This window comes from Oncorhynchus mykiss, chromosome 1, assembly GCF_013265735.2.
Source record: "Oncorhynchus mykiss isolate Arlee chromosome 1, USDA_OmykA_1.1, whole genome shotgun sequence".
NCBI classification, from domain to species: Eukaryota; Metazoa; Chordata; class Actinopteri; order Salmoniformes; family Salmonidae; genus Oncorhynchus; species Oncorhynchus mykiss.
The window spans coordinates 9,789,124-9,812,046 of NC_048565.1; the positions used below are offsets into that span (position 1 = coordinate 9,789,124).

A 22,923-nucleotide genomic window follows, 5' to 3' on the forward strand; every position below is an offset into this window, starting at 1 on the left:
TGGAGGCGACAGCGGGACACTTGGCGACGTCGGGGTGGGCCGTCTGGTGGCACCACTCACGGTAAGGGTGAACCCCCACCGGCTCAATGACACGCACCCCCCTCTCCAGCAGCCAGCCGGCCAGGTCCAGGTGGCCCAGAGAAGCAGCGATGTAGAGTGCCACCCGGAGCTGGAACCTGGAATAATACAGAATCAATGTATTTATAACACGTTTCAAGTTTTTTTTGTCAAGTTCACAAGATACAGTGGGTTATAAAACAGTACAGTAAAATGCTTACTTGCAAGCTCTTTTCCACAATGCAGTATTAAATATCAGGGTAAGAGAAAAAACATATGAAGGAAAAAAACACGAGAATATAAGCTATATACAGGGTCAGTACTATCATTATAAGCTATCATACTATCATTGTAAGCTAAATACAAGGTCAGTACCATCATTGTAAGCTATATACAGGGTCAGTACTATCATTGTAAGCTATATACAGGGTCAGTACTATCATTGTAAGCTATATAAAGGTTCAGTACCATCACTGTTGATAGTAAGTCTATCATACAGTTCAGTGTGTAGATGTGTATTCTGACCTCATCACAGGTCTCTCCCTAGACAGGTGTCGTTGGACGGTCAGTCTGTGTCCCAGGAAGCAGCCTCTGAGGAACTCCGCCCACCCATCCCAGGTGTCCAACCGTAGAGTAGCCCCTGGGAGACAGAGACACATGCAGGTTGTCCTCCTGGTTTCCATGAACCAAGAATGTGTTCCATACAGTCCATTTGTCTCTATGTTACATCCATAAGGTGTTGAGCCAGAGGACCATTGATCTACTGCACAAGGAAGGCCATACCCAGGTCAATGGCGTAGTCGTGCAGCCGGTTGCAATCGTAGAGTTGCAGGCCGGTGGGAGAGCTCAGTCTGAAGGAGCTGACGGGAAGCCCACACTGCTGGGACACCAGGGTCATGTGCCTGGCCACAGACGTACTCAGGAGAAACACAGTGCCCAAGACTGAGAGGGTCTCCCCCGTCATGGCACTGAACACACGCACCATCGGCTCCCGCTGAAGTATAAGACCATGGACATACAGTAAATTCACTTGTTTTACATAAATACCTATGTTGTGTTTATACACCGAGTAAACAAAGCATTATGAACACCTGTTCTTTCCATGACAAAGACTGACCAGGTGAATCCAGGTGAAAGCTATGATCCCTTAATGATGTCACTTGTTAAATCCACTTCAGTGTAGATGAAGGGGAGCAAACAGGTTAAAGAATGATTTTTAAGCCTTGAGACAATTGAGGCATAGATTGTGTATGTGTGCCATTCAGAGGGTGAATGGGCAAGACAAAATATTTAAGTGCCTTTGAACGGGGTAGTAGTTGCCAGGTGCACCGGTTTGTGTCAAGACCTGCAATGCTGCTGGGGTTTTTCACACTCAACAGTTTCCTGTGTGTATCATGAATGGTCCACCACCCAAAGAACATCCAGCCAACTTGGCACAACTGTTGGAAGCATTGGAGTCAACATGGGCCAGCATCCCTGGGGAACGCTTTCAAACACCTTGTAGAGTCCATGCCCCAACAAATTGAGGCTGTTCTGATGGCAAAAGGCGGGGTGCAACTCAATATTAGGAAGGTGTTTCTAATGCTTGGTACACTCAGTATATATAAGTTAGGAGTCATATAATTACAGGGGTAAGATGAAGTGGCTCCTTTGCACTAATCTTAGGTCTGGTTTGTGTTTTTACTGCTAATGGTAAAGGTTAGGATTTGGTGAGAGTAAACTGATCCTAGATCTGTGCCCAAGGGCAATTTCTATCCAGAGACAAATCAAAGGTCCATGCTATTTAAACTTATAATATACCACCATCTCGTGGCACAAATTTGTAACAACATTTTCTAATTCATGTGCTGTACTGAGTTTTGTTCTATCACATTGAACACTAATCTGGGTGCAGATTAAATTGAACACTAATCTGGGTGAAAATTAAATTGAAGACTAATCTGGGTGCTGATTAAATTGTTAACTGAAATATTATGAATATCAAATCAAATCAAATCAAATGTATTTATATAGCCCTTCGTACATCAGCTGATATCTCAAAGTGCTGTACAGAAACCCAGCCTAAAACCCCAAACAGCAAGCAATGCAGGTGTAGAAGCACGGTGGCTAGGAAAAACTCCCTAGAAAGGCCAAAACCTAGGAAGAAACCTAGAGAGGAACCAGGCTATGTGGGGTGGCCAGTCCTCTTCTGGCTGTGCCGGGTGGAGATTATAACAAAACATGGTCAAGATGTTCAAATGTTCATAAATGACCAGCATGGTCGAATAATAATAAGGCAGAATAGTTGAAACTGGAGCAGCAGCACAGTCAGGTGGACTGGGGACAGCAAGGAGTCATCATGTCAGGTATTCCTGGGGCATGGTCCTAGGGCTCAGGTCCTCCGAGAGAGAGAAAGAAAGAGAGAATTAGAGAGAGCATATGTGGGATGGCCAGTCCTCTTCTGGCTGTGCCGGGTGGAGATTATAACAGAACATGGCCAAGATGTTCAAATGTTCATAAATGACCAGCATGGTCGAATAATAATAAGGCAGAACAGTTGAAACTGGAGCAGCAGCACAGCCAGGTGGACTGGGGACAGCAAGGAGTCATCATGTCAGGTAGTCCTGGGGCATGGTCCTAGGGCTCAGGTCCTCCGAGAGAGAGAAAGAGAGAAGGAGAGAATTAGAGAACGCACACTTAGATTCACACAGGACACCGAATAGGACAGGAGAAGTACTCCAGATATAACAAACTGACCCTAGCCCCCCGACACATAAACTACTGCAGCATAAATACTAGAGGCTGAGACAGGAGGGGTCAGGAGACACTGTGGCCCATTCCGAGGACACCCCCGGACAGGGCCAAACAGGAAGGATATAACCCCACCCACTTTGCCAAAGCACAGCCCCCACACCACTAGAGGGATATCTTCAACCACCAACTTACCATCCTGAGACAAGGCTGAGTATAGCCCACAAAGACCTCCGCCATGACACGGCGCCAACCCAGACAGGATGACCACATCAGTGAATCAACCCACTCAGGTGACGCACCCCCTCCAGGGACGGCATGAGAGAGCCCCAGTAAGCCAGTGACTCAGCCCCTGAAATAGGGTTAGAGGCAGAGAATCCCAGTGGAAAGAGGGGAACCGGCCAGGCAGAGACAGCAAGGGCGGTTCGTTGCTCCAGAGCCTTTCCGTTCACCCTCCCACTCCTGGGCCAGACTACACTCAATCATATGACCCACTGAAGAGATGAGTCTTCAGTAGAGACTTAAAGGTTGAGACCGAGTTTGCGTCTCTGACATGGGTAGGCAGAAAGTTCCATAAAAATGGAGCTCTATAGGAGAAAGCCCTGCCTCCAGCTGTTTGCTTAAAAATTCTAGGGACAATTAGGAGGCCTGCGTCTTGTGACCGTAGCGTACGTGTAGATATGTACGGCAGGACCAAATCAGAGAGATAGGTAGGAGCAAGCCCATGTAATGCTTTGTAGGTTAGCAGTAAAACCTTGAAATCAGCCCTTGCTTTGACAGGAAGCCAGTGTAGAGAGGCTAGCACTGGAGTAATATGATCACATTTTTTTTTTTTTTTGGTTCTAGTCAGGATTCTAGCAGCCGTATTTAGCACTAACTGAAGTTTATTTAGTGCTTTATCCGGGTAGCCGGAAAGTAGAGCATTGCAGTAGTCTAACCTAGAAGTGACAAAAGCATGGATTAATTTTTCTGCATCATTTTTGGACAGAAAGTTTCTGATTTTTGCAATGTTACGTAGATGGAAAAAAGCTGTCCTTGAAATGGTCTTGATATGTTCTTCAAAAGAGAGATCAGGGTCCAGAGTAATGCAGAGGTCCTTCACAGTTTTATTTGAGACGACTGTACAACCATTAAGATTAATTGTCAGATTCAACAGAAGATCTCTTTGTTTCTTGGGACCTAGAACAAGTATCTCTGTTTTGTCCGAGTTTAAAAGTAGAAAGTTTGCAGCCATCCACTTCCTTATGTCTGAAACACATTCTTCTAGCAAGGGCAATTTTGGGGCTTCACCATGTTTAATTGAAATGTACAGCTGTGTGTCATCCGCATAGCAGTGAAAGTTAACATTATGTTTTCGAATAACATCCCCAAGAGGTAAAATATATAGTGAAAACAATAGTGGTCCTAAAACGGAACCTTGAGGAACACCGAAATTTACAGTTGATTTGTCAGAGGACAAACCATTCACAGAGACAAACTGATATCTTTCCGACAGATAAGATCTAAACCAGGCCAGAACTTGTCCGTGTAGACCAATTTGGGTTTCCAATCTCTCCAAAAGAATGTGGTGATCGATGGTATCAAAAGCAGCACTAAGGTCTAGGAGCACGAGGACAGATGCAGAGCCTCGGTCCGATGCCATTAAAATGTCATTTACCACCTTCACAAGTGCCGTCTCAGTGCTATGATGGGGTCTAAAACCAGACTGAAGCATTTCGTATACATTGTTTGTCTTCAGGAAGGCAGTGAGTTGTTGCGCAACAGCCTTTTCTAAAATGTTTGAGAGGAATGGAAGATTCGATATAGGCCGATAGTTTTTTATATTTTCTGGGTCAAGAATATATAAATATATGAATATGTATTTCAATGAACCCATGAAAGGGCCTCTTCTTCTCCTACTATACGGCCTGCTGTGCTCTACTGTACTCTGCTGTACTCTGCTGTACTCTACTGTACTCTGCTGTGCTCTGTCTGCTGTACTCTGCTGTACTCTGCTGTGCTCTACTGTACTCTACTGCACTCTGTCTGCTGTACTCTGCTGTGCTCTACTGTACTCTACTGTACTCGGTCTGCTGTACTCTGCTGTGCTCTACTGTACTCTGCTGTACTCTGTCTGCTGTACTCTGCTGTACTCTGCTGTGCTCTACTGTACTCTACTGTACTCTGCTGTGCTCTACTGTACTCTACTGTAGTCTGCTGTGCTCTACTGTACTCTACTGTACTCTGCTGTACTCTGTCTGCTGTACTTTACTGTACTCTGCTGTGCTCTACTGTACTATACACCACTGGGTATACAGACTCTTCAGATACTGTTAGCGAACACCAGACTGAGGTCGAGGCGATTACATGGGGAAAAGGTTTATGACTGTAAGGGTGTTTGGTACAAAGGCAACACTACATCGGGCCACATTTCAGCTCTATCCCAGGTCAACCATACAATACTATAGATTTCCACTCTAGTCAACCAGCAAGAAGGAGAGACAGACAGAAGGTCTGGCTTTGACTATGTCAATGATGGGATGTGTAAGTAAGGAGTAAGGAACACAAATGAACATTATTCTGATGGTTAAATTTGTACTTAGATACATAACCACTCTCCTCTGTTAGCAAATCTTCCACAGAACTTTGTGGAACAGAGTGAGTTCTGTCCCTGTCTGGCTCTGGACATGTACCCAGGGACCTCTGTACAACAACACTTCACACTCACGAAGCAGTGTTCTTACTAATCAATCACTCTACCATAACCATGGTCTCGGTATAAAGCAGTGTCCATACTAACCAAATACTCTACCATAACCATGGTCTTGGTTGAGCAAGGGCAATATTACTTTAAGTCTCAAGCAGGGTGACCTCAACATACTATATATCGCCATACTATATACCACCACACTATACAGTGGGGCAAAAAAGTATTTAGTCAGCCACCAATTGTGCAAGTTCTCCCACTTAAAAAGATGAGAGAGGCCTGTAATTTTCATCATAGGTACACTTCAACTATGACAGACAAAATGAGAAAGAAAAAAAATCCAGAAAAATCACATTGTAGGATTTTTAATGAATTTATTTGCAAATTATGGTGGAAAATAAGTATTTGGTCACCTACAAACAAGCAACATTTCTGGCTCTCACAGACCTGTAACTTCTTCTTTAAGAGGCTCCTCTGTCCTCCACTCGTTACCTGTATTAATGGCACCTGTTTGAATGAACTAAATCACCTAATCATACCTAATCATACTATATAATCATACTATATAATCATACTATATAACCATACTATATATTACCACACTCTATATCACCATAATATATATAATCATACTATATAACCATACTATATAACCATACTATATATTACCACACTCTATATCACCATAATATATATAATCATACTATATAACCATACTATTTAACCATACTATATAACCAATACTATATATTACCACACTATATCTGAAACACTTTATGCTAATGATAGTATGAAGCTGTTTCAAGCAATAGCCAGCTCACTTTGATATGCATTTTCAAGCACGGGTAGAAACAGCTAGGTGTTCGGCTGGTACCTTCAGCAGGCAGCAGATGGCACTGCTAGGGGTGATGCCAACGTCTGTCAGGACCCAGCTGTCCCGAAGGATGGCACCAGCATAGCTCAGCTCCAGGAAGTACCTCACCTGCTTGTCGTCTGACAGTTGCACGTGGAAGTAATCCTGCCAGAGGAAGAAGATTGGAAACACAAGGAGCCGTAATTGAGTGTCCCATACAATCAGAGTGAGAGGGCTCAGCACTGATGGAGCCGTAATGGAGGGTGTCCCACACAGACACCCATTATGGAGGGTGTTCCACCCAGGCAGATGTCAATGTTTACCATACAATAATTGTAAAAGTGTCCAAATGTGTACAATTAAGAAATAAGGCCCAAGGAGGTGTGGTATATGGCCAATATACCACGGCCAAGGGCTGTTCTTAGGCACAACGCAACGTGGAGGTATATTGGCCATATACCACAAACCCCCAAGGTGACTTCTTTTTTTTTCTTCTCCAATTTAGTGGTATCCAATTGGTAGTTACAGTCTTGTCCCATTGCTACAACTCCCATATGGACTTGGGAGAGGCGAGAGCCAAGAGCCGTGCGTCCTCCGAAACACAACCCAGCCAAGCCACACTGCTTCATGACACCATGCCCGCTTAACCTGGAAGCCAGCCGTGTCGACCGTGTCAGCGGGCACTGCTGCGTGCACTGCGCCTGGCCCGCCACAGGAGTCACTCGTGCGTGATGGGACAATGTTGACAAAGCACTGCTGGCGTGGCTGTCTCCTACTGTAAGTACTATCGCCCTATCACATGTCTCCTACTGTAAGTACTATCGCCCCATCACATGTCTCCTACTGTAAGTACTATCGCCCCATCACACGTCTCCTACTGTAAGTACTATCGCCCCATCACATAACCATATCTCCTACTGTAGGTACTATCACCCCATCACATAACCATGTCTCCTACTGTAAGTACTATCGCCCCATCACATGTCTCCTACTGTAAGTACCATCGCCCCATCACGTCTCCTACTGTAAGTACGATCGCCCCATCACGTCTCCTACTGTAAGTACTATCACCCCATCACATAACCATGTCTCCTATTGTAAGTACTAGTCACATACTTTACTTGACACCAGCCAAATGAACAAATTGCTTCTTAGAATCATCTTCCTTTCCCATTGAGCTGTTGGCTGAGGTTGGAGAAGCCAGGAGGAAGGCATGGCCAGCCGTTGAGAAATGCTTGTTGAAGTTTTTGGTTATCATGGATTTATCTGTGGCGACTGTGTTACCTAGCCTCAATGCAGTGGGCAGCTGGGAGGGATGCAAACAGGCTCACATAAACCCTTCATGAAGACAAGTAGCCTAGTGGTTAGAGTGTTGGACTGGTAACCGGAAGGTTGCAAGTTCAAATCCCTGAACTGACAAGGTACAAATCTGTCATTCTGCCCCTGAACAGGCAGTTAACCCACTGTTCCTAGGCCTTTAATGAAAATAAGAATTTGTTTTTAACTGACTTGCCTTGTAAAATAAAAATTTGAAGCAGAGCTTAATTTGTAAATTGGGAGGTGCCAGAGGAGGGGCTCTGTGGTACCAGAACTCATGAGAAAAAAGATCACCTATTATAATAGAGCATTGAACGCATATCATCACATTTGGGTAGAGCAGTAGAGTAGAGCCATTTACAGTAGGTGAACACATGGGGAACATTTTTAGTAGCCTAGGGTCCGGGAAAGTGTTGGCCTTTTTAAAACCGCATTTCGTGCAATTCTACATCCTTTTACATAACTGGAGACTTTGGCATTATCTTTTTTTAATCCGCACAAATGATCGAAATGGCAGGCTACTTTGACACTGACAAACTTAGTATCTGAGATCAATAAAAACGACCTTGTCTTGAATCCATCAATAGCCTATAGGCCTAGGTTTGTGGAGAAACATATAGTAGGCTACAATATGAGGAGGAAATTAGTCCTAAAAATGCTTTCCAGTTTCACTGACTCACCCAATGATGCGCAGCTCACTCGCTGGAGATTGTCGATGCGCTCGTGTCAAAAGCCTATCTCTCCCTCTCTCTGTTTTGTAAAACAATGTTTGGGAGTTGATCAAATATTTTGGTAGTCTACAGCATAGTCTTATCTTTTCAGCAAGAGTCATTGCTTTTCAACCTGTGTTTTCCCTCGATTGTATTTGAAATATTGCAAAAGGCCTGTTTTGTCTGCGTGCTGTTTTTTCACTGACAGATTTGCCTCGCGTTCCCGACTGTAGGCTATTCTTTGTTATTGGGCTACAATCCGCAGCTAGGCTATTTAAAAACAGGGGCCATTGGTCCTTTGTAGCTAAATTATAGGGTTTCTCATGACGTATTAGGCTATTCTGAATGATTTAATTTATTTCTGAACAGACAGCAGTAATTCCGTAACTTTAGAAAATTCCTCCAGAACCCTTCATGCAGCTATGATTCTATAAGGAAACAAATGATGAAGTGCAACTCTGGAGAGATGAGGGGGCAGGATAATTGACGAAGAGGCAACTCGAATGAACTTTGATCGCTTTTATTATAATTGTTACATAGCAAAAAGTGAAAATTATTTTTCATGGCACGAGAGGTACCGGATTCGGCCAAGTAGGTTCCGGAACAAAACAGTCCAGAACGGAACGGTGCCGGATCCTGTTCTGGCATGATCCTGCTCAAATTAAGCACTGATTTGAAGTACCTAGGCCTCTACCTGCTGAGTATAAAGATTATTAAACTAGATTCAGTGGGCTTGTCATTCACAGTACTGATGAAAAATCAAGTACAGTTGATCTAAATGTGGATATACGAGGACATCTAGTGGTCCCCGGATTAAAAAAAAATAATCATGCAAGCTATCTTTGTACTAGCATGTGATGCCATATATTTGACGCAGGTATTTATTTTTCAACATGTATTGTCATTGACTGGAACAAAATATAATTGTATGAGCTATGCCTCTGTGTCCCGGCGTTGTTGTACCCCTCTACTATCTGGCTTGGTGGGGCGATCTCGTTCTGCATGCCTGCTTCACTTATATTCAATGTGTCGTCATGCATTTGTGCATGCACGCTGTTAACGGTCATACCCGTCTTGCTAACTTAGCTAGCTCATCAACCAGTATTTTATTCTCTTTTTCTGCACGATAGCACTTATTAAAGCCTTGAAACTCATGGGGACCCCACTGTTACCACGGGTCATCGAGCTAGCCCTTATTTGGCAGCAGGGTTGCATCGGTTTCCATTGGATTTGACAGCTTGTTAGGCTGGCTAGCTAGGTAGCTAATTCGCTAACGCGAACTGTTTATCACGTAGCAGCCTATGCTGACTAGCATCGCTAGCAACTAGCTAACATGGATAAAGTCTAGTCGTGGGTCCACAAAATCAAACAAATGGTACTGAACTGATGACAAAATCATGTTTAGAAATTGTAGTAGCTATTTATGTTTTTGTTGTTGTTGTTGCTTAATGACATTGCGAATATCATATTTTTTGTCATTTAACTACCGGTATTTATTTAATCCGGTTTCGGCATGAGAAAAGTATTAATCGCAAATTCCAGCACTAACGGATACCGGGAAAAATAAATATGAGAACCGGTCACGAATGCGGAGCCACGCCCTAAAATAACATGTGACCACAAGGCGTTTGTGACGCAATCATGCGTTCCAACTTTGTCATAATTGTCTGTAGGTTCTAAATTGCTTATGAGCTTGGCTGCCCTTCAGAAAGTAGCTGATTCTTGTACTTTACAGCTGTATTTTCCTACAGTTACTAATAATACTAGCAACAAAACAGATTTCATTCCTTAAAATGATATTGCCAGATGGAAGAAAATAATAAGGTAGGCCTAAACTGTAATAAGATATACCTTAAAGACTGCTTGTGTTTAATCCTGAATCCAGTTGCCCCTCTTGTACTGGGATAAAACAATAGGCAAGCCATGAACCTTATGGAGGAGTACATGTGTTTTGTAGACACACCTGGGTTCTAGACTGGCTGAGGTAAACATTTTAGGAAAGCCTGGGTTTTTAATATCGAAGTCATTCTAAGGGGTAGGTTTGACAAAGCAAATGAGTGAGTGAGTCTTTGACATGAAGACAGTGGTTAGATTCTGCCATTGGGACTGCTCTGATGTTTCCATTCTCTCCTGGTTATGACCATAGAGCCTTGTCCCAGTCTCTAGACCTGCCTGTCTGTGTGATGGATTACCACCTGACCTCTGAAGCTGTCAATGAGATGGTATGTTGACCTTGTCATTTCAGTGATGCTATCATTGGCAATGTTGACGTACCACAACCATCTCTGTTGTGTTGCAGTTGTTTAATTGGCCCAACGTTGCCAATGCTCCTCCCCTCTTTAACAGTTAATAATTATTTCAGTATGATATTTGTTGTTAATTAAGTTTGATTATTTGCAATATAATTACATTTCTACCAGGAGCAGAGCAATTCTACCAGGAGCAGAGCAACCTCAGTGATGGAAACCACAGAAGAGGGAAAGCTCAACAATGTGGAACATCTGACACTTATGGACTTCCTTCAAAACCTAACTGAGAAGTATGTTCTGTTTTCTTTGGTACTATCACACCTTCAAGGAAATAGGATCAAATTAGAAACTGATCAATCTGAAAAAAATGTTCAGTGCTAGAAAAGTTGTCACATTGCAATTTTGCCAAAACAACTGACACAAAGCAAGTATAACTTCACGATCAGGCAAATAATTAAATAAAAACTATTCTGCCACGCATCCTGATATGACAACATTTATAACAATATTGTTTTCAGGCAATGGAGGGGGATTCGTGAGGGTATGTTTGACCCGGTAAGATCATGTTACTGACAATTTAATCAGATTACCATGAAAACTCTGCCTAATGTTTAACCTTGTTCATAAGCTTTTGAAAGACGCACTATGCAACATTTTAAAACACTTCTTCTGTTTCTGGAATACAGCTGACAAAACAACAGCTTGCCGGCTTGTGTCTGAGGATTGTCCAGTTTTTATCGGACAAGCTGATGCAGATCATCATCCCAGGTCTTTACGAACTACTGGGCATCCAAGATGCTGCCTCTTCTCCATTGTCACAGAGATCTCTCACAGCGTCACTCACCAGTCTGTTAGACGATAAGACTAACACCAAGTCCCGCGTGAGATTTACTGAGGCTGGTGTACCTAAGAGGCCAGGCAGTCGAAAGTCTTACAATAGCTTTCGCATCCCGACTCCCTACCCTTCCTCCAACTGTATGGAGCAGGAAGAGGAAGAAGAACAGGAATCACAACTTAAGTTCAAGGAGATTTACCTGACTAAGGGCAGTCTGGGCAGTGGAAGCTACCTGCCCAAGGGGGCCATGAGGTATGTTCTTAAAGGGAAATTTAACAACTTCGTATTCATCTCCAGCATCACCATATGTGAAAATTACACATTTCCATGCTTTGTAGTAAAAAAAATATAGAGGGACGTAACTGTTTCCAATAGTGCTGAGAAATTAGTGCTTTTTGAGGTTGGTTTGGTTTCCATTCAAATATTTAAAAAATAATCACGGTTTTGGATTTCAATACTTTTTTTAGACATTGAATGCACTATGGATTATGTGTGTTGAATGCTGTAACAACACATAATAAAACAATGAATAAAAGTCCCATGATGGTAGTGACTGTCCATTACTGTTTATGACTTATCAACATCATTTACTTTCTCATATAAAATATTTATTTGATGACTTTATTATTTCATTCCAAGTCATCAACTCATCTCTATAGAGCTGCTGCTTATCCTGTCTGACAAAATCACTATTTTAGTAGTTCTTCTAAGTAAATAAGACCTACTTTTATGACCGCTGAACACCAACTGTCAATCACTTAGATCATGTATTTCCAGGTAGAGAATCCTCGCAACGCAACTGCTTTTTATCTCTCTCATGCATTCTCTCGTCTCTCCGTCTCAGTTAATGAGGTTTCCGTATCTGCTCCACACAGAGTGGACAAGCAAGTGGGCGTGCAATGGATTATGGGAATTAATTGCCGTATTTTCTGTGCTAAACTATGTAGAATATTGGCCTGTTGGAAACTACAACTCCCTACTACATTGCATAGTTCGTGCTTGATCTGATTTATCTCTACAGAAACTGAGCATCGAGCTCACAGAAGAAGAAAAAAATTAACTATATGGAATTCAAATAATTGAGCCGACGTCGGTCAATTAGTTGTTTAAAAACCGAAAAATAACAAAAATGTTGGTTAAATGCTCAGCTCTAGATTCTAATCACATCATCAGTGTGCATCGTGTGATTTTAACCAATTATGAGTAGGCATTTCCTACTAATTGGTTGATGATGTCATAGAAAACACTTATCTTCCTCTTTCTTTTTTACTACAAAACATAGAAATGCCCGTTTTTCACATATGCTGATGTTGGGGTGGTGCTGGAGATGATGAATATGAAGTTGAAACATTTAGAAATTTCCCTTTAACATTTCTTCAAACTGCCTTGTATTTATGATTGTCCTTGAAGTTATTAGAAGTTACAGTATTTGAAGTTTATAGCAATTTGGATTTTTGTAGAGGATAGATATTGCCAGGATAGATAGATATCTACAGGCCAGTTTCAATACAAATGACTTATACAAAATACACTTTATTGGGCTTTAGAAATTAAGCAGTTAGGCTGACATCACACTAAGGTTTTTTCTCAGAGAAACAGCAGCGTTTTCCTCATTGTTTTCAATGGTGCAGATGTATTTGACACACTGAATGTGCATCACAGCCTTACATATTATTTGTTTGACTTTGATGATTTCTGCGGTTTTTTTCCCCAAGGACTCTAACCTCTCTGTCTGATGTGCAGAAGAAAACAACCAACTCTGAGACGCTACAAGTCCTCTTAGGTGTCTCAGAGGACACCCTTGTCACCTGTGTACAGGACAGCCTGCAAGATTCTCTCTCCAAACTTGCATGCATGTCCAATTCTCCATCTGGAAGTACAGGCTTTATGATGCTAACCCCTGCTGTAATGGCAGAGTTGGCTAAAGATGTCAAGTCGGCCTTATCAGTGGTCGTTAAGAGTGCCTCCGCTAGCCAAACCTCTGTAGTGACACCGGTAAGGGGAGACTCACAGACCAAGGTGACTGAGAGCATGGTGAGAGAGCTGGCTGCTAAACTTGAAAAAGTTGACCAAGAGAGCAAGAGTCTAACAGGGCAAGTCATGACCATGATCTCTGACACAATGGTGGCTTTTGTTGACGAGAACAAACAGAATTTGCTGGAAGATCTGAAGGACAAGATCACGTTTTTGGCATCGCATGTTGGCTTCATTGAGGATCTTGATGCCCTGATAAGCAAATACGAGAGCAGCTACAATATTAGTGAATCTGGTTCCTCCTGCACGCTCACATCTAAGAGCATCCAAAAACTCTCTAGCCGGGAGTTTCAAACATCAGTAATACAAGCAGTGAGTGGAGTTCTTGACAAAAAAGTCAGTAGTTTGAGCTTTCCTAGTTCAGTCATTCAGTCTGAGTTAACAGGTGCTGTATCAGGTCAAACATTGTCTGGCATTGTAAAGACAGAGTCAATTCACCCAGTGGGCTCAACAGCGTCAGTAGTTGTTAAGACTTTCGTGTCAGATATGAAGTCCTTGGCTGAATCTGAAGAGAGTCCCCAACAGAAGAGTGCCTGGTCTGCTGCTGTTCACATTTACCACAGCGTCCAAAACAACTTGAAAGATTATTTCAGCAAGCTTCAGCGATGTGCCTTAAAGAGCATTGTCACATCTGATGACAACATCACAAATGCTGAGTTTAAGGAGACAGTTCCACTTCCTTGCTTAAACATGAAATATAGGCCCAGTAAGAATGAGCCTCAGTTGCCAGAGTCCACTGGTGCAGTTACTTTACAAAGAGGCCTAAGTGAGAGCTCAAAACTTCTTTGGGCAAAAACTGAGTCAGAAGAAAGCAAGCTCCTTCTGACAACTTGCACCAAAGAAGTCATCTCAGAGCTTCTGGTCTTGTACAACACTGTTGGAGAAAAAGGATCAGGCTTCTCTATTGAGAGAGAGACATTTGTAGAGGGTGTTCTGGCTCAGCTTGGGGATATCTCCCATTCCAGGTCCTCATCACCAATAGTATGTGAGTTCCCCTGTCAAATTGAGGACAGCAGAAGTAAGGCCACAGCTTCTTTGACCAGTCTGTTAGATTGTATTAGAAAACTCTCAAGTGAGGAATTTAAGAGAAATGCCACTCAAGCAGTGAGTGAGTTCCTAGTTAAAAAGTCCACCAGTAGCTTAACTAGTGCACAGCCTGCTTATTCCAGGTCTTGTTCCATTCAAAACCAGTACACATGGTCAAAGGATATTTGTGCGGATTCTGCTGCCTTTGGCATCATTGACACATTTGTGGAAGACCTGCAGAGCTTGGCGCAACCTGCAGAAGTAGAGGAGAGAGAACCTGACCTCCAGGAAAATGCACAAAAGCTACAGAGTAGGATCTGGTCTGCTACCACTAGTTTATATAACAATATTCAGAAGACATTAAAGGACTTCATCATTCACCAGCGGAGGTCAGACATGCAGAGAAGAATGTCTAGTCATATACCCACAGAGGACTCTGGAAATCTTGGGACTAAGGAGTACCTTGGTTTGGCAAGCCAGGACTTGAGGCAAGCTAGTAAGAGTGTGCCTCACTTGCACAGTTTGAACCTTGAAGTGGCTCTACACAGGGGTGTCAGCGAGAGTTCAAAACTTCTCTGGACTGAAACAGACGAGGTTCTACTGACCAATAGTACCAAAGAGGTAATTTCAACAATCTTGACCTCATGCGAGGATCAGACATCAAATGCACCTTGCTTCTCCACAGTAGGAAAGAAAATATCTGATATGTCCCTTGAGGTCAACATGTTGGTAGGTGGTGTTCTGTCTCAGCTGAAGGACATCTCCTTGTCAAGGTCCCCAACACCATGTGAAGACATGTTTGAACGTCTCCAAGGTTCTCCTGAGCGAACCTCTCCAGTAAGTCTAGATTGCAGCACGGCTGCCTCCAAAGGCATTGCATCTTCCCACAGTCTTTCAACAAAGAGCCTCCAAAAACTCTCTAGTCATGAGTTCCAAACCAAAGCTGAGAAAGGAGTGAGTGAGGTTCTCTCTAGATCATTTAACATTGTGGAGGAAGGTACAACAGATAAGTACCTCCAGTCTGTATCTACATCCACCACATCTACTGATATTATACAAACCATGGTGAAAGACCAGCAGGAGCTCACCCAGACCACCCAATCATCTGACATGGTATCTGGAACCTCCCTGCTCACCACTGGACAGGTTTCTGAGAAAATAATCTGGTCTGTTGCTCGTAACATCTACTACAGTCTGCAAAGTAAGATTACGGAGTTTCTCAGAAAAGATCTTCAAAGATCAGACACAACACTTGGTTCAATCCAAATCTTTACATATCAAAGCAGTCCTGCATCACAAAGAGCAAGTCTCGGCCATCTTGAGGTCAACCAGAGCAGTGTTACACCTGGTGGAAACGATGCCTGTGTGGACATTCCGCACAAATTACTACCTAAAACCACTGAGCTCTCAGGATCCATGCTGGAGGATATTGACACGATCCGTTGTAGGAGTGCTGACAGCCAAAATACAAGAAATACCTCTTCACGCTCCTCCATCTCTCTAACACCTACTTCAAAATTAAGGCAGTCGAAATGGCACTTTGCTTTACCCGGGACTCCCATCCCCACTGAGTTTCCTGCTCAGATTGACTTTCCCATTGTTAGAAACACAATCATTGAGGACTTGTTTCACACAGAGGACTTACTTCCTGTAACCTTTGTGGACAAAGTCAGGCAAGCTGCTGGGGTGGTAGTGGACATTATGGTGGAAAGTGTTGAGAACACACAGGAAAATGGACAGGGTGCTTCTCATCCTGACAACCTCCGATCTGCTGTTAGGAAATTGAGAAAAATCATTTCCACTTGGACCATCCACATTTTCAGCCATGAATTGGTGGATAAAGTGATAGCCCTTCAGGACAGCCACAGCACTCCACAGGTCTTAACATTGGAAGCAGCCAAAAGTGCTTCAGACTCCATTCTTTCAAGGCTGAAATGGGGAAATGAACAATGTGCCATATCCAAGGAGCTCTCCTCTCAGCTTCTCCAGATATTTGCTGAAGAGACAGTGAAGTGCTTCCTGAGACAGTGGTCAGATGAGTATGAAAACATAAACTTTGATGTTTCAGTCCAGAACGATCCAAAGACTTCTACTTGCATGGTCATTCTTCAAATGATCACCAAAGCCACTGCTAAATGTTATTTTGAGTCCGCTACCAGCGTGGCCACCAGTGACATTGTAGAAGGCGTGTTTGATTTGGAAAGGGATACCATCAGCAGTACTGGAGAGCAGGTCCTCACCTTCAATACAAAGGTATAGTACACATACATCTTTCATGAATAACACTGCTGTTGACCTTTTATATGATTCTTTGTGTCATGGCATTGCACTGCTTCTTTGCAGTTGATATGCTGTACTTTAAGATATCGAAAACATTTCAGTTTGTTTTAATGTGCCTTTTCCCACCAACCAGGGTTCCAAGAAAGTTAGTAAGAACCTCTGTCCTCAAGAGTCTCTGGAGTACCAGCCTCAGAACATTTCCCCTACTGTGTACTTTACAGGTAAGCCCTGCTGCTGTTTAGGCTGCTGCTCAGTCAAGACTGAGACATTATCCCTTTACCATTACACTAATTCATTTGGAAAGACATTGTACTCCTCTGAGTTGTTACCTATGACATACTGTACTGTGGGCTGGGTGGTAGCCTAGTGGGTTAAGAGGTTGGGCCAGTAACCGATAGGTTGCTGGTTCAGAATCCCTGAGTTCACGAGGCAAAATCTGTCAATGTGCTCTTGAGCAAGGCACCAAATCCTAATTGTCTCTCTGGATAAGAGTGTCTGATAAATGAGTAAAAATGTAAATTGATGGCATGCTGGATGGTCTTTCGTTGCAGAGACGATGACAACATCTCATGGCTCCTTTTCTCCAGAGGGAATTTATGATATCGCATCGTCCTTCCCACTTGAAGAGAAGAGTCGCAAACCCTCCCTTTTCACCAGATTGTCTAGATCCATCACGAAAGGCTTTCTCAGCACATTCAAATCTTCAAGGAAAACCAAATTATTTAAATAAATTCCTCATTATAACAACGAGAGCATTCATTAGTTCAGATGAGAATCTAATCGTATTGGTCACATACACCGAAAACAACTGTGAGATGCTTTATTACGAGCCCATTCCCAACAATGCAGAGTTAAAAATTAAGAAAATATTTTCTAAATAGTAACACAATAACAATAACAAGGCTATATACAAGGAGTACCAGTACCGAGTCAATGTGCATGGGTGCGAGGTAGTTGAGGTAATACAGTATGTACATGTAGGTAAGGGTAAAAGTGACTAGGCAATCAGGATAGATAATAAACACAGTAGCAGCAGCTAGTGTGAAAGTCGGTCAGTGAATGTGTGGGTAGAGTGTAGTGAGTGTGCATCGAGCCAATTCAAGAGAGTCATTGGAAAACAATTAGAAAAATACATCAATAACAAAGGGGGTCAATGCAAATAGTGCAGGTGACCATTTAATTAACGTTCAGCAGTCTAATGACTTGGGGGTAGAAGCTGTTCAGCAGTCTGATGACTTGGGGGTAGAAGCTGTTCAGCAGTCTAATGACTTGGGGGTAGAAGCTGTTCAGCAGTCTAATGACTTGAGGGTAGAAGCTGTTCAGCAGTCTAATGACTTGGGGGTAGAAGCTGTTCAGCAGTCTAATGACTTGGGGGTAGAAGCTGTTCAGCAGTCTAATGACTTGGGGGTAGAAGCTGTTCAGCAGTCTAATGACTTGGGGGTAGAAGCTGTTCAGCAGTCTAATGACTTGGGGGTAGAAGCTGTTCAGAAGTCTAATGACTTGGGGGTAGAAGCTGTTCAGCAGTCTAATGACTTTGTAGAAGCTGTTCAGCAGTCTAATGACTTTGGGGTAAAAGCTGTTCAGCAGTCTAATGACTTGGGGGTAGAAGCTGTTCAGCAGTCTAATGGCTTGGAGGTAGAAGCTGTTCAGCAGTCTAATGGCTTGGGGGTGGAAGCTGTTCAGCAGTCTAATAACTTGGGGGTAGAAGCTGTTCAGCAGTCTAATGGCTTGGAGGTAGAAGCTGTTCAGCAGTCTAATGGCTTGGGGGTGGAAGCTGTTCAGCAGTCTAATAACTTGGGGGTAGAAGCTGTTCAGCAGTCTAATGACTTGGGGGTAGAAGAAGTTCAGAAGTCTAATGACTTGGGTGTAGAAGCTGTTCAGCAGTCTAATGACTTGGGGGTAGAAGCTATTCAGCGTCGTCCGGGTTTGGCCATCATTGTAAATAAGAATTTGTTCTTAACGGACTTGTCTATGATGATGACTGAATGATGACACATGCTGTGCTAACACATCGTCACAGTAGTTGTCAGTTTTGTAACGTAAATAAAGAGTTTGTCAAATACTCTATGTGAAATACAGTATGTATTATTTTCCCATAATGCCATTATTTCATGTCTTGTGGTATTTTTAGCATTTTCCCCCCTTATGTATCAGGTGTATTATTTTGACACTGCACAGACTCATTTAAATGAGCAATAATGATCCACATCTTAATAAAATAGTTTTAAGGCAGCAGTGTTCATACTGTATTTTACATTGATTTCAACCACTATAGGTCTTCATCAGCAAGTGAGGATTTCTATGGATAAAAACTAGTGTTAAGTGTGGGGGGGGGGGGGGGGGGGGGGGCCTCAATTAGACCCATGTCAAACACTTACAATCACGTACAGTACAACCACATTCAGTACAATCACATAGTCACATTCAGTACAACCACATAGTCACATACAGCACAACCACAGTCACATTCAGTCAACTGAATGATTGTAGAATAATAATAATTCCATTCACATTTGGCTACTACAAATAGCCAGTGAAATATGATACGTTTTTTGTTCCTTGAGAGGAATGACTGAGAATCCACTGCCTGCCGTTGTAAACTTTCTGCACACAAATCAAACACAGTACTGACTATATCTATAAGCCTCATCCAAAGGAACGAAATTCTAAGTTGTCCGCATTGTTTCAGGCATCATCCGTTCCAAAGTCTCATCTTGTTCACTGTAAAAAATAAAAATAAAAACTCAAATAAGAGTTCCTTTTTGGACAATTCCAGGTTGTCCCTCCTTGTTTCAGTATGTTTAATCTGCCTAATGACCAGGATCCTGGTGTCTACCCAATGTGCTGAGCACTCCTCCTGGACAGAGTCCGCGCTACATTCAGCTGCTGCAAACATGGTATCTGTGTGAAGGCACTGTTAGAGAGTCAATCAACCAGAACAAGGTTAGGAGACCAAATCTGTGTCCTAGCATTGTGAAATACTGTATATGTAATGGCTTCAATACATTAATGAAGCGCCCTTACATTCTATCCTCTCCCCATACTGAAACAACTTGTTAGGGTGAACCAATAAGACTGACACTATATACCTTCTAAGCATGATAGTTGGCTCATGATTTGTTTCAGGACTTGTTAGGGTAAACCAATAACAGCTTCTAACCCCAAGTCATAAGACTGCTGAACAATTAATCAAATGGCCACTGGACAAGTTCAACTGTTTTATTATTTGTTACTTTAGTTTATTGGGTAAATATTCTCTTCAACTCTTCTTGAACTGCACTGTTTGTTAAGGGCTTGTAAGTAAAGTATTTCACGGAAAGATCTACACTTGTTGTATTCAGCGCATGTGACAAATAAAGTTTGATTTGATTTGATTTGACTATGTACCTTCTAAGCATGATGGTTGGCTCATGATTTGTTTGTACTGAAATCTATTCAGGGAGGATAAGGGTATATCATAGGCAGTGATGTAGTGGTAAAACCATTGACTGGTAAATGCTGATTGCCGTTCAGGATTAAAGAAATAACGCTCCCTCTACTTTCAATGCATCTTCCACAAAAGGTGGGTAAATGCTTGCACAAAATAAAATAAAAAGTGTGTAAACAGCTTTTACATGTGTTCCCCCCCCCCACTGATTATAGGAGGCTTCTTCTGACAGTATTCACACCTTTCATAAGAAACCTCCAGAGAAATATTCATATTCACCGTAGCTGTCATTTAAACTCGGACTAACCTGGCCAAGGCCAAACAGTATATGGCGTTTTCTCTGGGTGTGCGGTCGCAGTGGAGAGAAAAGGCCTCCAGTGAGGTGGTGAGGATCTGGGCGGAGTTTGGTGAGGCAAACACAGGTCTGAGATTGGTGTCTCTGGAAATGGGCAGGAGCGGGACTCTGCTCCTCCATTGGTTGCTGTTCTGATCCCCACTCTCATCCTCCTCACATCCCTTCCCTCCACATCCCCTCTTCTTCTCTCTTTCATCCCTCGTGGCCACAGGGTGTTGCTTCGGTAGTTGAAGAGGTTTATCCTGGGATGCCAGGGCGCGGAGCGGGCAGGTTACATGAGATGGGCAGTTGATGGGGGTCAAACGTCAAGAGGCTGTGGACATCACCCTGATACCCGCCTTGGCCTCACTCCTCCTGGGCTTGGAGGACATCTTGGGGAGGGTGAAGCCGTCCACCAGGACCGTGTCGCCCACCCTGGTCCTGAACGGAGCCCTGTTAAGGCCCATGCAGTGCCTGGATGCTGCCCTCCTCTGCCCCAGCCTCACCCAGCCCTTTATCTGGAGGTATGTCCGCATGGGCAGGGCCATACCTGGGAGGACCACCACAGAGCACAGCTTGGTGGCCAGGTGACTCACACACTCCCTGTGGCCGTACTGAAGGGCGATCCTCAGGGGGTCACGACCCTGGGGATCCTGACAGGCAAGGGTCAGAACGCTGCTGGCGATACAGAGTTTGAGGATGGTGAGCTGGCCGCGCTCGATGGAGGCAACAGCGGGACACTTGGCGACGTCGGGGTGGGCCGTCTGGTGGCACCACTCACGGTAAGGGTGAACCCCCACCGGCTCAATGACACGCACCCCCCTCTCCAGCAGCCAGCCGGCCAGGTCCAGGTGGCCCAGAGAACCAGCGATGTAGAGTGCCACCCGGAGCTGGAACCTGGAATAATACAGAATCAATGTATTTATAACACGTTTCAAGTTTTTTTTGTCAAGTTCACAAGATACAGTGGGTTATAAAACAGTACAGTAAAATGCTTACTTGCAAGCTCTTTCCCACAATGCAGTATTAAATATCAGGGTAAGAGAAAAAACATATGAAGGAAAAAAACACGAGAATATAAGCTATATACAGGGTCAGTACTATCATTATAAGCTATATACAGGGTCAGTACTATCATTGTAAGCTAAATACAGGGTCAGTACCATTATTGTAAGCTATATACAGGGTCAGTACTATCATTGTAAGCTATATACAGGGTCAGTACTATCATTGTAAGCTATATACAGGGTCAGTACTATCATTGTAAGCTATATAAAGGTTCAGTACCATCACTGTTGATAGTAAGTCTATCATACAGTTCAGTGTGTAGATGTGTATTCTGACCTCATCACAGGTCTCTCCCTAGACAGGTGTCGTTGGACGGTCAGTCTGTGTCCCAGGAAGCAGCCTCTGAGGAACTCCGCCCACCCATCCCAGGTGTCCAACCGTAGAGTAGCCCCTGGGAGACAGAGACACATGCAGGTTGTCCTCCTGGTTTCCATGAACCAAGAATGTGTTCCATACAGTCCATTTGTCTCTATGTTACATCCATAAGGTGTTGAGCCAGAGGACCATTGATCTACTGCACAAGGAAGGCCATACCCAGGTCAATGGCGTGGTACACTCAGTATATATAAGTTAGGAGTCATATAATTACAGGGGTAAGATGAAGTGGCTCCTTTGCACTGATCTTAGGTCTGGTTTGTGTTTTTACTGCTAATGGTAAAGGTTAGGATTTGGTGAGAGTAAACTGATCCTAGATCTGTGCCCAAGGGTCATTTCTATCCAGAGACAAATCAAAGGTCCATGCTATTTAAATTTATAATCTACCACCATCTCGTGGCTCAAATTTGTAACAACATTTTCTAATTAATGTGCTGTACTGAGTTTTGTTCTATCACATTGAACACTAATCTGGGTGCAGATTAAATTGAACACTAATCTGGGTGAAAATTAAATTGAAGACTAATCTGGGTGCTGATTAAATTGTTAACTGAAATATTATGAATATCAAATCAAATCAAATGTATTTATATAGCCCTTCGTACATCAGCTGATATCTCAAAGTGCTGTACAGAAACCCAGCCTAAAACCCCAAACAGCAAGCAATGCAGGTGTAGAAGCACGGTGGCTAGGAAAAACTCCCTAGAAAGGCCAAAACCTAGGAAGAAACCTAGAGAGGAACCAGGCTATGTGGGGTGGCCAGTCCTCTTCCTCTTTATGAACATTTGAACATCTTGACCATGTTTTGTTATAATCTCCACCAGGCTGTGCCGGGTGGAGATTATAACAAAACATGGTCAAGATGTTCAAATGTTCATAAATGACCAGCATGGTCGAATAATAATAAGGCAGAATAGTTGAAACTGGAGCAGCAGCACAGTC

At 43.1% G+C, this 22,923-nt stretch overlaps 3 protein-coding genes across 8 annotated transcripts; 2 read left to right on the forward strand and 1 right to left on the reverse strand.

Moving 5' to 3' along the window:
• Window positions 1-40: 40 nt before the first annotated feature.
• Window positions 41-22,654, reverse strand: LOC110518492 (protein ANKUB1-like). Of its 6 annotated transcripts, none has more exons than XR_005035068.1 (4): window positions 21,883-22,654; window positions 20,512-21,435; window positions 6,348-6,491; window positions 41-176 (listed from the first exon to the last, which is right to left on the reverse strand). XR_005035068.1 is itself a non-coding variant. In XM_036938064.1 (2 exons), exons 1-2 carry the CDS (start codon window positions 22,038-22,040, stop codon window positions 20,865-20,867), a joined length of 729 nt encoding a protein of 242 aa, XP_036793959.1. In that variant the 5' UTR covers window positions 22,041-22,654; the 3' UTR covers window positions 20,036-20,864. The 6 variants fall into 6 exon arrangements, 1 of the variants encoding a protein (XP_036793959.1); XR_005035109.1 differs by lacking the exon at window positions 41-176 and adding an exon at window positions 594-697; XR_005035112.1 differs by lacking the exon at window positions 41-176 and adding an exon at window positions 2,628-2,687.
• Window positions 10,550-13,328, forward strand: LOC118966328. The gene is made up of 6 exons (XM_036989299.1): window positions 10,550-10,575; window positions 10,774-10,892; window positions 11,121-11,157; window positions 11,289-11,689; window positions 13,153-13,285; window positions 13,320-13,328. The coding sequence occupies exons 1-6, from the start codon at window positions 10,573-10,575 to the stop codon at window positions 13,326-13,328; spliced, it is 702 nt and encodes a 233-aa protein (XP_036845194.1). The 5' UTR covers window positions 10,550-10,572.
• Window positions 13,333-17,521, forward strand: LOC118936500. The gene is made up of 3 exons (XM_036936178.1): window positions 13,333-16,750; window positions 16,911-16,998; window positions 17,329-17,521. The coding sequence occupies exons 1-3, from the start codon at window positions 13,346-13,348 to the stop codon at window positions 17,505-17,507; spliced, it is 3,672 nt and encodes a 1,223-aa protein (XP_036792073.1). The 5' UTR covers window positions 13,333-13,345; the 3' UTR covers window positions 17,508-17,521.
• Window positions 22,655-22,923: the final 269 nt, after the last annotated feature.

Bases quoted from the DNA above. Each gene is read 5' to 3' on its own strand.
- LOC118966328 (XM_036989299.1), top strand. The intron at 10,893-11,120 runs GTATGTTCTGTT...TATTGTTTTCAG, and splicing joins CTTCAAAACCTAACTGAGAA to GCAATGGAGGGGGATTCGTG. The intron at 11,690-13,152 runs GTATGTTCTTAA...TTTTTCCCCAAG, and splicing joins CTGCCCAAGGGGGCCATGAG to GACTCTAACCTCTCTGTCTG.
- LOC118936500 (XM_036936178.1), top strand. From the start codon at position 13,346: ATGGCAGAGTTGGCTAAAGATGTCAAGTCGGCCTTATCAGTGGTCGTT. The intron at 16,751-16,910 runs GTATAGTACACA...CCCACCAACCAG, and splicing joins TCCTCACCTTCAATACAAAG to GGTTCCAAGAAAGTTAGTAA. The intron at 16,999-17,328 runs GTAAGCCCTGCT...CTTTCGTTGCAG, and splicing joins CCCTACTGTGTACTTTACAG to AGACGATGACAACATCTCAT.
- LOC110518492 (XM_036938064.1), bottom strand. From the start codon at position 22,040: ATGGAAACCAGGAGGACAACCTGCATGTGTCTCTGTCTCCCAGGGGCT. The intron at 21,436-21,882 runs GTCAGAATACAC...GTATTATTCCAG, and splicing joins AGGGAGAGACCTGTGATGAG to GTTCCAGCTCCGGGTGGCAC.